Genomic DNA, 14,515 nt, shown 5'->3' on the forward strand with positions numbered 1-14,515 from the left:
GAAAAAGCAGAGGACTGAGACGGGAGCCTGGGGGAACGCCTCGTCTGATGGGAGCTGAACCTGACAGGGAAAACTTTCTGCTTTAACTTGATGGATGCTAAAACGCTTTCCGACTCGGAGTTTCAGGTTCAGTTATCCACCAAGGAAACGTTTGAATGTTTTTCTCAAAAACTCTAAAAACTCGATTTTGTTTTAAAACGGAGTAAAATGAATGAACCTTTGGCTTCTTTTGATGTAGAAACAAGTCAAACAAGACTTTCATGTTAGAAATAGGGAAGAGCTGATCTGCAGCTAACACCTGAACTTTGACCCCTTTGATTAGCTCTGCTAACAGCAGAGCTAACGTTTCTTTTAGTGCTTTAGCCATAACTTTGGATATTTGTGGCACACTTAGCTTCCCCTAAATAAATTTTTCTGGATGAATTCTGAAGCTTTTATCTATTTGGATGTTTTGTAAACTTTCAGTTATTTAGAAGTGGGTTATTTACCAAATAACTTTATTTAGAGCAAGAAAAATACAGGAACAATTTGTCAGGGTAATATATGGAACATCGCTGGGACCAAAACTAACGAAATAAAGAAAAAATACATATTTTTTTGTATAATTTTGTCTTAATTACTGCTCTGTTGTTCCTTCAGCAAATGCTGTTAACGTTTAAAGTAGCTAACAATTAATCATTTACTAAACTAGTTGACAATTACTTCAGTTAATCACGATTAATCGTTTCAGCCCTAAGCTGAGATCAAGCAAAACAAAAACTCAACCTCTGTCATTTACGGTAACCATTCCTGCCAATGTTAGCTACACACAGACAGTTGCTGTTTAAAAGTTGTTACTACTGAACATTTTCCAAACAAATTAACTCAACAAATACAAATTTACACGTCGGTATAAAAGCTCGAAGTAATTTTCACAAAGAACTGCTTAGTGGGCACCAAGGTTATGGTAACGAACGAAATTAAAAAAACTGAAATTGAGAAAACATTTTTAAGTAATAAATGGGGGAAAACGAACTGGAATTATAGATCTCATATCCTTTATTCTTTATTTTTGTGTTTTTGAACAAATTACGGCTCCTCCTGCAGAATTTAGACACATATTTTGAAATCAGCATTTCGGTTGAGTATTCAATAACCAATCGATGTAAAACATCATAATGCAATGCAGCTAAGATTATCATGGTTACCTAAAACTAACAACATTTTGTTAATTTGCTGAGTCTTTGGTTACCTAGCAACAACCGGTTGGTTACCCAGTAACCAGTTGTTGCTAGGCAACCCTAACGTCCTGCGGCGTGCTTCACTCCTCAGACACAACGGCAGATTTATTAACGTTAGATCAAGGTTATTAACGTTAACTAAAACTGATAACGGAAACTGAAATTGAGAAATAATTTTTGTTAACTTAGTAAGTTTATAAAACTAAAACATACTGAAATAATAAAGCTATAGTTTACTGTGTTTTCGTGTTTATGGATCTTATTTGCTCGCCTTTCGGACTTTTGATGTGAAACTGATTTTTTTTTCCTCTCAACTCAAGCAGTTTACGTCAGCCGTCAGCAAATTACGGCGCATACGCTAGCTGGTATGCTAGCCCACAAAATGGCTGCAGCAAAAGTTTGGAAAAATAAAAAAAATCTAATCAGTTGGTTATTCAACGTTAAACAGTATCTTGTGTTAAATATTCATTGATGTGTGTTTAACCCCAATACTTTGACCTTTTTTTTTTTTTTATTCTATTGCCACAGCTAACAGAAACTAGCAAACGCTAATTAAGACCAACTGAATTAGGCAGTGAAATGATGAAACCCCCAGGCTGTCGTCACCCTGCTGCTGCTGCTGCTGCTGCGAACATGGGTGTAGCTCTGTGAGGGGATGGGAGAGGGCCGACAAAAGGGGGAGGAAAATTAGGCTTGCCAGCATTCTTCTCATTTAAAGCTGTAACTACAGGAAAAAAGGCACTCAGGCAGTCTGGGCTGGGTCTGCTCACAAGGAGACGATCTCCGTATTCATGGTGCTGCTGTGACAACCTGAACACTTTTCCCTCTTCCCCCATTTTTTGTTTTTGATTTGCACTCGGGGACGGCTCATGTCTGCCTGGTAGACATGATGATCTGTGTGCGTTTCAGGATTCTGGTTTTTCTGGCGGTCTCGCAGGTTCTGATTGTGACATGTCAGGATGCGGACAGCGGTAAGTGTTTGACTTTAACACCTAAATGCTGTGAAGATGTTGAGGCGAAGCTGAGGTTGAGCAGATTCTCCTGTCGGATTCCTTTACACGGCTTGTTCAAACACATCAGGAGGGTTTGTCTTCCCTCAAAGTGGATTATTCCTGATTTTTAGCGTTTCGTGGGGAGGCTTGAGCAGCATCTCTGGACCTGGTTGTGGACCTGTGAGGAGAGCCGGCACGCCTCCGACTCGGGCCGATGGTAGCCGAGGAGGCGCTGCCGGATTCTCCCGAGTTTTCCTGTTTTACTTCGTTTCAGGAATAGTTTGGATCCGTCCCGTCTTCTGCCGTCAGCCGCTGACGGTTCTGGTCGTTGTTATAAATGGATATTTCTTGGTTTTCTTTCATTTTATCAGATTTAGTTTGCAAGTCATTACAGGTTTTAAAAGTCACAAAGTCTCACGACTTGTTTCTGCTTCGTGACTCTGGAACTGCTAGAGCGCCACCATGTGGTGCTGTAAACTCAACACAGACATTATAAAACACGACTTTCCACACTTTATACCTTCACTTGCGATGCCGTACGATGCCTTATGATGCCGTACGATGCCTTATGATGCCTTACGATGCCTTATGATGCCGTACGATGCCTTATGATGTCGTACGATGCCTTACGATGCCGTACGATGCCGTACGATGTCGGTTAAAACACAAAAACTCTCCAGTGTCCAGATTTATGATTGTTGTTCTTAATAATCAATAAAAAACAGTTTTGTTGTTCTTTATGTCGTCGAGTCGTTTCGCTGGTTCTCCATTTTTAAGTTTTGGACCTGCAGATGATGGCGGGACGTTTTGTTCTGACCGCGCTCCAGTCGGTGATCGTTGGAGACATTTCGTTCTTATTGCGTCAGTTGATGCTTAATCTACATTGGAATGATTTAGTCGCCATCTAGTGGTCAGAGTTATGACGCTGCTTTGTAACTGGTGGAGCGCCACCGTGTGGTGCTGTAAAGAAGTTACTCCACATAGGCGCTTTAAAATACGATTTTTCACACTTTAGACCTTCCTCACGACGTCTGCCGGTTAAAACAAAAACTAGATTCATGGATCCTGGTACTTCGCTGTTTGTTGTTCTTAATAATCAATGTTTTTAAAAATTATTATTCTTTGTAACGTTGAATAGCTTCGCGTAAAGTTTTGGACCTAAAGACGATCGGGGATGTTTCGTTCTGACCTTTGGGGACATTTTATTCTTAACGCAACAGATTATCGTTTAACCAAAGATTAAAGTTTATGATCTATCTGCTGGAGGCCATCTTGGAACCATTTAGTCGCCATCTAGTGGTCAGACTTATACCCAATTATATTTTTACAACTTTATTCTCATAAAATTACAACTTTATTTTTGTATTGTCTCTTTACTCGTTTGTGATTTTACCCTGATGTTTTTACACTTTGGCTCCCAAATGTTCACGTTGCGTTACGATTCTTTATTCTGATAAAATTACAGCTTCACTCTCAAATTGAGTTTTTTATTGTGACTTTATTCTCATATTATTGTGACTTTATTCTGGTATTGTTACAACTTTATTCTCATAGTGTTGCAGGTTTATTCTCGTATTATTATGATTTTATTCCAATAATTTCAAATAAGAATATGATCTCAGTCTGACCCTGATCCTCCATCGTACTACAGTCATAATTATAACTGCAGTAAATCGGATCGACTGTTAATAATTGCTTTTAAATGGCAACAAATCTGAATAAAATGCAACGAACAAAGCAGCTTGGTGAGAAAATACTTTAATGTAGAATCATCGTTTCATTTCTCTGTCTTGAAGACGTTGGAGTAAAACCTCAGGCTGCGTTTTAAGGCTCGTTCTGAAGCTTCGGTTCGTTTGAATCCTGTTGGATTCGGTTCGTTCTCCTCCTGTTTGTCTGTTTGAGCCCATAAAGCTGCGCCGCAGCCTGCTGAGCGTCTTTCCATATGTGGGGAGGGGGTTTGCATTTGGACCATTTGTGGAAAGTTCAGGGTGGCTGAAGGCTGGGGGGGGGGAAATGTGGTTCACCGGCACGTTGGGAACGTCTGTGAAAGGATTTAAAGGCACAGCAACTGGTTTTATTTTCCATTCTTTCATCATAAAGAAAGTGGTTAAAACTGGAAGATTGTACGCTCAGAAACAAACTCCAGCTGCGACAGAGCCGGCCCAAGGCATAAGCGCAGGAGGTGCAACACGAGAATACGGCCCTCAAAACCTCAAATTTGTTCGTTCTGGATTAATGTCTTAAAAATCTAATTTTAAGCTTCAAATTTAGTTTAGATTTGATGATAAAGTCAATAAAAAGTTTTAAAATTTTAGATTTTTAAAAACAACACGGTATTGTTTCAGAAACGTTTTCTGCCTATGGCCGTTGTGACAATGCCAAACAGATAGGGGGCAGTATAGCGCAAAGCTTAAAACCTACGTCAGCCAATCGGAATCCTTCAAAACCACAACTTCCTGTTTGGAATTAAAGATGGCGCAAGGAGGTCAGTTTCTGTGGATGGATGGACGGACGGACGGACGGACGGATCAGCCATGTACCAATGCAAACACAAATAATTGTTTTCCCAGATACCCAGCTATGTGTGGACTTCAGTAGATTTAATTATTAATACACTATAAAAATATAGCGGGAGGTTTAACATGGACATTTTTAGATTTTTTATTTTTATTCATCCAGTAAAAACAGAAATAACAGCAAATGTAGCTGTTTTGTTTGTTTGTTTTAGACGCTTTAAAGCAGTGGTCCCCAAACTACGGCCCGCGGGCCGGATCCGGCCCGCCTCCACATTTGGTCCGGCCCCCTGAACAATACCAGAGAGCTTTCAGATTTTTTTTCATATTTTCCAGTTTATATGTGGATTTTTCTTCCACCACCAGGGGGCTCTTTAGCAGGAAGTGTGTCCTGTAAACTGTGGGTGTTTTGTTTTGCATGGCGCATTGCTGCCATCTGTTGGACTTTTAGGGAACTGCTTGATTTTTATGTTATTTAATCAGTACGGCTGTTTGCTAGCGGTAGAGCAGATGAACACGTGTTTGTTATGAACGCCGCATTCAGGTCGAATTCTTCGAAGCCTGTAAGTAGCAACTTATACTTCAAAATGAGCCTTTATATGAAACATATGAGGAATTCATATGTTAAAGTTACTTTCCCTCAATGGAATATATAGTAGTCAGTCCCAGTGACCGTTTCACTAACGGTTTTCTAGCAGCGCAGGTGATAAACGTGTAACATTTTTCTGTTACAAACTGATTCCGGCCCCCACCAGAGAAGGGAAAAGTTATGTGGCCCTGACAGGAAAACGCTTGGGGACCCCTGCTTTAAAGGAAACCGAATGAGCTGGAAGCTGGGGCCCCAAATCGAGCCCTGCTCAGGGCCCCATGTAATCTTGGGCCGGCCCTGCTGTGCATCAGGCCCACTGGAATCGTCTTATTTACAGCTCGAGTCAAAACAATCTGAACAAAACCAAGTTGTGAAAACAAAGTTGAGTTTCTTTCGTCTTGTAAAATTCTTCAGCGGGAATCGGTTCTGTTGTTCGCACAAAACGGACAATTTTACACCAAGAAGACGCCGAAGAAAAACTGTAAATATTCAGAAAATGGCAGTAAAGCCTCTTTCTGACTTTGGTAATAAAAGCCAGTCGTTCCTTTTTTCCTCCAACCACAGACGGGATTGGCTGAAGCTGTAAAACATATTAAAAACAAGTCGAAGGCATTCGCTGCAAACTGGCTGACATGACGTCAGCCTCATGTTTTTTCTCCAAATTGCTTCCAGTTGTTGTTGCCACATCACTGACATCGCAACAAATGGGCCGTTTTCTACCGAAGCCAGAAAACGGCCCAACATGCGAACCGGTCCAGGTCCGCAGGCGGTTTCCATTAGCAACACATGCTGCATTTTTCAGCTCCGACTTTATCACACGCCTCCGTTTGTCCGGAGGGGTCGGCTGATGGGTCCGGGATCATCAGCTGTCCGATGGCGAAGCGTCTGGAGGTGGATCACCGCCTGCGTGGGAAAAACTCGTGAAGCAAAGAGCTGCAGGCGCCGGGGGACGGATCATAACCACATGGTTCTGCTCTGGCAGGTTTATGAAAAAAAGAACAAAAAACACAACAGGGATCGTTGAAAGAGAAGCAAAACACGGAAATAATAACAGAATAATGTGACGGTGAAACAAGAATAAAGTCACAATAACACAAGTAAGGTGATAATCAACAATAAAGTTATAGAAGTACAAGAATAAAGTTATAACATGGTCATGAAAATATGAGAATAAAGCCCCAAAATGAATAAAGCAGCAATAATACGACAGTGAAGTTGCACTGACAGGACAATAGGCGTCAAAAGTCGACATGAAATTAGAGTAAAGTATCAATAATACGAGAATAAAGTCGTAACAATGCGAGAATAAAGTTATAATTCAGGAATGAACTGAGAATAAAGTAATAATTTAAGGTGCAGTTTCTCCACTGAGCTGCGATGAGGAACGTTGAGCATCTTCTGTCGGTTTTTAAGAAAAAACGTTTTATACATCAAATCATCATCAAAGTATTTTCTATTCTATTCTGTCAGAAGTTGCAGGACTTTTATTTTGAAGGAAGAACCACCTGAACTGATTGTCACCTGTCTGCTCTGTGATTCCTGCTGGGAATTGACAGAACCAGAACCAGAACCAGCAGCTGAGCCCAACAGGCTGAATCATCCCAACAGCTGCTGAAAAATAAAAAAATAAAATTAAAAATACCCCCAGCTGAAGTCAAGCCAGTCAATCTTCACAACAAACCAGCATTACTAAGTTTTTATACTGCAAAAATATATTTTATAGGTGCTAAATGCTAAATAAACTAATTAGTCATTTTTAAAGCGAGTGGCAAAAGCAAATGAGGTGGATTAGCAGAGCTAGCTAGAGCTAGCTAACAAGACGTGTTTCTGTGGAAAATCATTTCCGCTGCCCGACTTCGAGCTGCTCGCCTGTCATGACAGTCAGAGGCCTCTTCAGATGTGCTGCAAGCCTGACTGCTACTGGAGGCTTGGTTTTTATGAGCAGCATATTTACATTTCTTTTTATGATAAAGAAAACAATATTTTTAATTTAATTAGCTAAATGAGTGAAAAATGTTACCTTTCAAATACTTATTGAGGAACATGAAACATGGCTTTACTCTGATGCCCCTAAATAAAGGGGAAACCTGTTAGTTTTTGTAGCTCAAACTGTTTGGCCTACATAAATGCACACCGCACATTTCAGATTTCTCTTAGTAAAACGAATTGTGCTGAGCGGTTCATGCAGGATGATCAGTTTTAGGGGAAACAATGTAAACAACATTGAAGTAGTTTTAACACGAAACGGTCAGTTAAACGTTCCTGACTGGATTTCGTCTCCGTTTCTTCCTGGAAGTTTCCATCCTGATCCTGCCGTGTGGCTCTGGATCCAGTACTGGACCAGGACAGCATGTGACTCCTGTAAGTGTTGCTTTTAAAGCCAAATATTATCTCTGTCAACAATGAAAAGCAACAGTGAGAAACAAACGTGGCTCCAGTTCAGCTGATGCAGCTGCTTGTGGTTTTCACAGCAGATTAGAATCGTTTTTCCAGCTTCACTGAGAAGAAACTGAACTTTAGTGCGTTAAAATCTTATTAAAGCCCGAAAAGGCGTCCAGAGATTCTGTCGCTTTGCCGTAGCTAACAGCTTGTTCTGGGTGGAAATCCTGAAGAGCTGCTTGTGTTCGCAGTCTGGCTGTGACACTCGGCCATAATTGCAGGTTTTGGTCGGGGATAAACTCTGCGCTGCGGCTCGGTTGCGTTTTAAAACCCCAGAGGGGAAACGAGCGGCGCGGCGGCGCGGTGACCAGGGTCAACACTGCGGCCGGCCGCGATGTGTTCAGGCTCCCCGCAGGCTGTTGGACGTCTGAGTACCTTGATGGTGACGAGCGTCGGCGGGTCAGAGGGTCAGTGGGTCAGTGGGTGGCCCTCATGCAGCAAGGAAAAAACTCTGTTCTGGGTGTGAAATTAATTCTTTATACATAGAAAATGTTTAAATTTCTAACTGAGGACGTTCAGTAAAAGTTGACATCACCTTATAATGCAGCATGAATTCACACTGTAAAAATGCCAGTGTTGAATTAAAGTGTCTATATGTGTCCAAGTCAGCTGGCGTTAAACAACACAGAGAGTCACATTAACATTACAACGGTGCTGGAGTTAAAATATATTAACACCAGTGTAGTGTTGATCACAAAACATAATGTGGTGTTAAAAAAGTAAATAATTGACCCACAAAGTGTCAATATCAATCAAATCCAGTGGAAAATATTCAAAACAATACACAGAAATGGAAAGTTTAACTTTTATTAAACCAATTTCAGTTTTATAGACCAACGTTAATTTAACAAAAAATGGATGTCAATCTTTTAACACTTTCAAAAGTGTTACTTTAACACCTGCTGACTTGGACACATATGGACACTTTTGGGTGTTAATTCAACACCTGCATTTTGACTCTGCAGACTGACTTGTATAAAAATATCTAATCCACAGTTAACAGGCAGAACGACGAACTACAGAGATAAACAAACTACAACTGGAACGTTTCTCGCTGGTCGTTTTACCAAAATGAGTTTTATAAAAACAGGAGCGTTTATTCTAATAAAACTGGTTTTATATTCAGTTAAAACATTAAGATTCACAACGTGAGAAAAATGACATCCAGATATTTAAAAAATTCTAATTTTACTTAAACGACCAGATTCACAAAGTAGCTGCATAAAAAACCACATCCTGCTGTTTATGGATCATTTTTTATTATTATTTTGAACTCAGAGTTTACACGACTGCACGTTGGCATGTTTTATTCTTGGCGTTTCTTCCTGTCATTTTCGTGAGCGGAGCTGAGATTCACATCGCGGCCGTGAAAAACTCACCTTCTGTCACCAACGTTTTACTTTATTTTATTTACGTCGCCGCTTGTTGAGATTCACAACATAAAAAAACGACATCCAGTTTTTACAGATTATATTCGACACTAACGGCTTTCCGTACGACGAGGAGCAGAAACTCATGTTTACAGTTTTTTATTTAACTCACTTTTAAAACCAATTAAATTATATCTGAAATTCAAACTTGGCCAATATTCCCTTTACGTGTGTTTGAGCTGAGGCTAAAATACAAGTTATGAAAAATGTGATGCTTTTATTTTTTTGTCTGATTCAGAAACGACAATAAGAACGTTTTAAACTTTCCATCTGATGGCGTTTGAGGCGATGCGGTCTCGCCTCCGCCGTCACGCCGTCGTCTTAAATCAGACAAAAACATGGCCGACTGCTGGGACAGCGAATTACTCAGCAAGCAGAAAGATTCATTCTTTGAGCTCAACGACGCGTCTGTCCGCTTCGCGCTCTACGGAGTGACTCACGGCCGACATTTAACCTCCTAATGGGTCCAACTTTCCAGCGCCTGAGTCCTGCTGCCGGCCGGCCGGCTTTCCAGTCATCACACGAATTCCTTCGAACGCAAACATCTCTGATCGCTGTGGACGAACGTGAAGCCGCGCCGGTTTACTAACAAAACCTAAAGGCCGTAAAGCAACCGTGTCATTTCTGTGGCGCACAGAACCAAACACAGCTGGAAACGCGCCGCAGTTCATGACAGACTCGCCTTAACCCAGAAAACACGGACGGCTAAGTACAGGCCGAGGAGACGGCGCTGTTTGGAACATCGTCCTGATGTTTAGAGGAGAAGACGGAGTAAATGTCAAACATCGGACGGTTTCAGCTGCGACTCGGTTTGTCAGGGAGGAAAACGTTCTGGGATCCAGCTCAGGAAGTTCTGCTTAACTGGAATTTCCTCAGAAGGAGTTTTGGGATCTGGTTGTTGATGATGGTTTTACTGGGAACGTCTGATTCCTGGTTTTCTCTCCCACTGAATAAATGTTCCTGTTAATAAGTGAAAATGTCTCCACAACATGTTTCAAAACCAGGTCAGATGTGACCAAAATTTAAGTTCTTCACTTTGCCTTTCGGAACTGTTTGGATATGGAGGACCAATCTTGTCAAAAATAATGGCAAAAAATAATACATGAGGAAATAACAGTAAATACCACGAGGAATATAAAAAATAGGGAAATAAAACGGTAAATCAATGAGAAATGTGTAATAATTAGGGAAATAAAGTAGAAAATAAAATAGTAAACAACTAAAGGAGGAAATAAAACAATAAATAAAAGTGAAAAAACAAGTAATGAAAAATGTAATCAAAATAAAACAGTAATTACATAAATGAGGAAATAAAACAGGAAATAAATTAGTAAATATAAATAATTGAGGGAAATAAAACACTAAATAAATATGCATATAAGTAAATAATTAGTAAATATGTTTACTTTCATTTTATGTTGTTTTATTTCCTCCTTTAATAATTTGTCAATTTTGACAGGGTAAGCCTTCCGTATTTGCATCCTACACAGCTGTTGATGATCTGAATAAAATATTAAGGTCAATGGGAGGAGTTTCTGCAGCACATCAGCCAGGAAGAGACCGACTGTTGGGCATCAGCAGCTTCAGCAGAGGTCAAAGGTCATTTCCTAGGAGATCTGCAGATAAAATGAGTAACAGCGAGATTTCCTTCATTCCCATACGTAGAAAATCATGTGACTGAATAACTCCGCATGGAAAATGTCTTCCATATTAGAGCCACATGTTCACCTTTCATCCCCAGGAAATCACCAAGTTCAACAAAGTTCATGAGCTTTTCAGCCCAGAGAGAGAGACATGGACAAGAAGATGGGTTTTATTGAAAGACTCAGATTTTAGAGCTGACATAAAAATGACACCATGTCATTTAATTAAACATTTAATTTGGAGAAACATCCATGTTGTCAATCTCAGGCTAGCAGGAACTGTAAGGCCACAATCGGTGAACATCACTGTTTTTCTGGGTCTTTTATGAGTTTCGACACTATAGGCATACCATACAGAGCATCTGGGAAGAAGGAAGTTGCGCTGAGTATCTTCTTCAGAGGTTTTGGTGTTGGTTCTTGGTGCAGCGCCCCCTCAGGCCAGGAGGGGAGCAGGTTGGTTTGCAGCAGATGAAACTTTGGTCTCTGATCAAACCGAGTCTCAGGGGCCGAAACACCAACTGACGGTTTTTCTGCCAAAACAGGCGACTTGTGGCTCAGTGTTTCCTTTAATACAGCAGAAGGCGCCACTTTTCTCAATCCCACTTACATATTCATGCATAAAAAGTTTATTTTTTACATTAATAATCCACTCTGTTTGAAAACCGTGAGGCCGTAATCCGACCTCGTCGGTTCTCAGTGTCTCTGTCTTTTACTAGAAATGGACTTAGTGGTAAATCCTCAAAGTCTCAGCAATCTCTGCTTCTTCCTTTCCTGAACGACGTTCGCTTCCCTCTGATCTGCGAGTCGTTGCCTCTGAATGTGGACTGAATGTGTCGGAGTTTGACGGATGATCCTGGATCTCCGCAGAACAAGCACATCCTGCCGACTGTTTGGCCCGAACACCTCAGGTTCTGCTTGCTCCATAAATACAGACTCTGCTGCGGCGCTGTGTTTGGTTTCCAGGGCCGCTGCCCAAACCCAAAGCTGCATTTCTGTTTACACCATCATGTCACTCGGAGCTTCGTCAAAAACCGTGATGCAAAATGTGCCGAGACGTTTGGCGATGAAACCTAATTGGGTTCAGCTGTGAAGTTCTGGTTCTGCTCGGACTTCAGAGCATCTGGTTGATTTCTGGAAGCAGAAGATAGAAAAAGCGTGCGCCGGGAAAATCACCTTGTTTTGACAGGGATAAGGAAGAGGGGATATGAGAAAACCCAGATTAAGAAGTGGGATTTGGGAAAGATGGCCTCCGGCGGCCATTTTAGTTGTTCTGCAGCTCTGAGGTCAGAGCAGCAAATCTGCTGCCGGTGGCGCCGGACGACCTCAAAACATCTGGGATCTCATGAAGCAACGCAGAGCTGAGGAGCGACGGACACACACCTGGTGGGAAACGTTTAAAACTTTATTCATGTCGCTTTTCAGCAACACGGCAGTTCATAAAACTATCACAAACATTTTGTCAGTAAGGATAATTATGGTAAATTTGCCCAAATGTACATTAATATGCGTGAAGACTCGCAGTGGAAATTAGCTCAACCGCTAAAGCTAACGCCTTCAGTTCAAACCAAAACAGACTTTACTTTTGATCCCGCCGTTTCCGTGTGATCGCCATGGTTACGTGACCTCATCAACCTACCATGTAGACGTAAAGGTTTGACGGTGCTGGACCAGTTAAAGCCCAGTAATCTGGGATCTTCTCATTGGGCTGCGTTCACACAGCAGACAGTTTAACCAAAATATAATTTCTTTTTCACAGCAGCCTGAACGGCCCAGTTCTGCTCTGTTCATCCCCCAAAGATCCGATCCGGGTCACATTTCCACATCTGGACTGAACTGTATCAGTTTTCAAAGCATCAGAATATTTGATCAGTTATGATGTGAGACACCAAATCTTGCTTTGCATCAGTGCTTCCCGTGGGAACCATGTTAGCGCTACCGCTAAAGCTAATACCTTCAGCCTTCCTTAACAATCAGCGCCACGGAAAACAAACGCAGCTTCTGGACTGGCTGCTGTGCAAATCATGACGAGTTATTTCAGCTTCCCGACCAAACGTTTCACATCTGACAGAATCTGCTGCTATGGAGGCAAACGAGAGCTTCAGTTTTTATTCTTCAAAGGTTTCAGCCGTATGATGGAGACGTTATGAGGCTTTACAGAAATATAAACCTTAGTATCAGCAGTGAGATGAGGGGTTCTTGAAGCAGAGCCCTGAGGTCCACCGTGGTGTCACCGACTGAATCAGGAAGAGATGAAGGAAACTTCATCCATTCTGTTCGGCTTTAAATGTCCATTTTATTGATTGTTGTTTGAGATTTACTGGAATTAAAAAGAACGTAAATTATCAGCCTTTAATCTGGCGCCAGATTAAATGAGATGCAGCTGTTTGTCATCAGCATAAAACTGTTTGAGGTTCTTCAAGGCGAGAAAAGTGACATTTGGCTGCAGGCAGTTATAGAGCATAAAGAGGTTAGTCTAAGTACTGTAAGCAGAACTGGGATCCATTGGACCTGGTTCTGTTCGTTATATTCAGCCTGCAGGTTTGTTTCATGAACAGGTCATTAAGATGGAATTAGATTCTCACTGTAGAGTAATAATCATTCAGCTTAATTATTATTATTAAGAGTGTTGGCAACCTGTTGCTGCATCTGGTTGTGTTTTCATGCTGACGGCAGCTGGGTTTTATTTGGGGCGTCGTGTTTGGTGGGTCTGAAAACTGAACCCATAACCAGATAAACGACAAGATCATTTCAAAACTAAAATCTGGAAAAGGATTTGAGGATGTTAAACATTCAGTTTTTGAATCATCACATTGGAGCAAACTGGTGTTTTAATCAGGTAAAGGTTGGAATTTCACGTCCTTTTATAGATCTATAACGTCTGTCTGCATGAAAAGTTTAACTATGAAATATAACGAGTTTCATGTCCAGTTGAAAAGAAAATAAACTGTTTTTTTTTTTTACCTTTGTGAGCCGCCCCTGGACAGCAGGACGCCCTGGGCAGAGAGCCGTACGGCTCAACAAACCCAACCGAGATAACTTCGCCGGCCTCCAGGCCTGCACGAATGTGTTGTCATGGCAACATAAATCAGATATCGATCCGAGTAAATCAAACTTTTTATCAATTAAGTTTAATTTTAGGCGTTATAATCCAGATTTTAATCTGAAAATAAAAGGCTTTTAATCCTTTCATGTTCAGAAATCTACAGCGGCTTGCAAAAGTATTCACACCCCTGGTATGTTTTTGTGTTTTGTCAGATTGTAACCACAAACATAAATATATTTCATTGGAATTCAATGTGAAAAACAAAGAAGGAAAAAATTCAACATGATTAAAAACATTTTCCTACAAACAAAAAACCTGAGAAGTTAATTATGCAAAGCGTTCAGCCAATCCTGCGCTCTGCTGCCATCGCAGCTGTTTTTCTCTGCAGAAATGTTCTGAATCGTGGATCATTTTGTTTTTCCAGTTTTTATATGTTTGTAGCTGGAAAAAGCTGAAGTGCATTTACTACCAGATGAATAAATCTAAAATCTGGTTCCAGTCGTGAGTTTCTCGTCGCTGTAATCTGACTTCCAGATGTTCCGTTTGGTTTCGAGGCCCAGCCGCTCGGCTCCGCTGCGTTTCTGCGCGTTTCATCAGGAAAACGGATTTTCCTGCACTGGAAACCAGTTTCCTCTCTGGCCGTTTG

General features: G+C 41.1%; 1 protein-coding gene across 1 annotated transcript in view; it reads left to right on the forward strand.

Moving 5' to 3' along the window:
* Positions 1-1,924: 1,924 nt before the first annotated feature.
* Positions 1,925-14,515, forward strand: part of col5a2a (collagen, type V, alpha 2a) — a 43,462-nt gene continuing 30,871 nt past the window's right edge. Inside the window, exon 1 of the mRNA XM_008404234.3 lies at positions 1,925-2,191. Coding sequence (XP_008402456.2) covers positions 2,107-2,191 — 85 coding nt within the window. The 5' untranslated portion in view covers positions 1,925-2,106. The remainder of the gene's footprint in view (positions 2,192-14,515) is intronic.

This window comes from Poecilia reticulata, chromosome 2 (assembly GCF_904066995.2).
Source record: "Poecilia reticulata chromosome 2, P_reticulata-male-v2, whole genome shotgun sequence".
Lineage (NCBI taxonomy): Eukaryota > Metazoa > Chordata > Actinopteri > Cyprinodontiformes > Poeciliidae > Poecilia > Poecilia reticulata.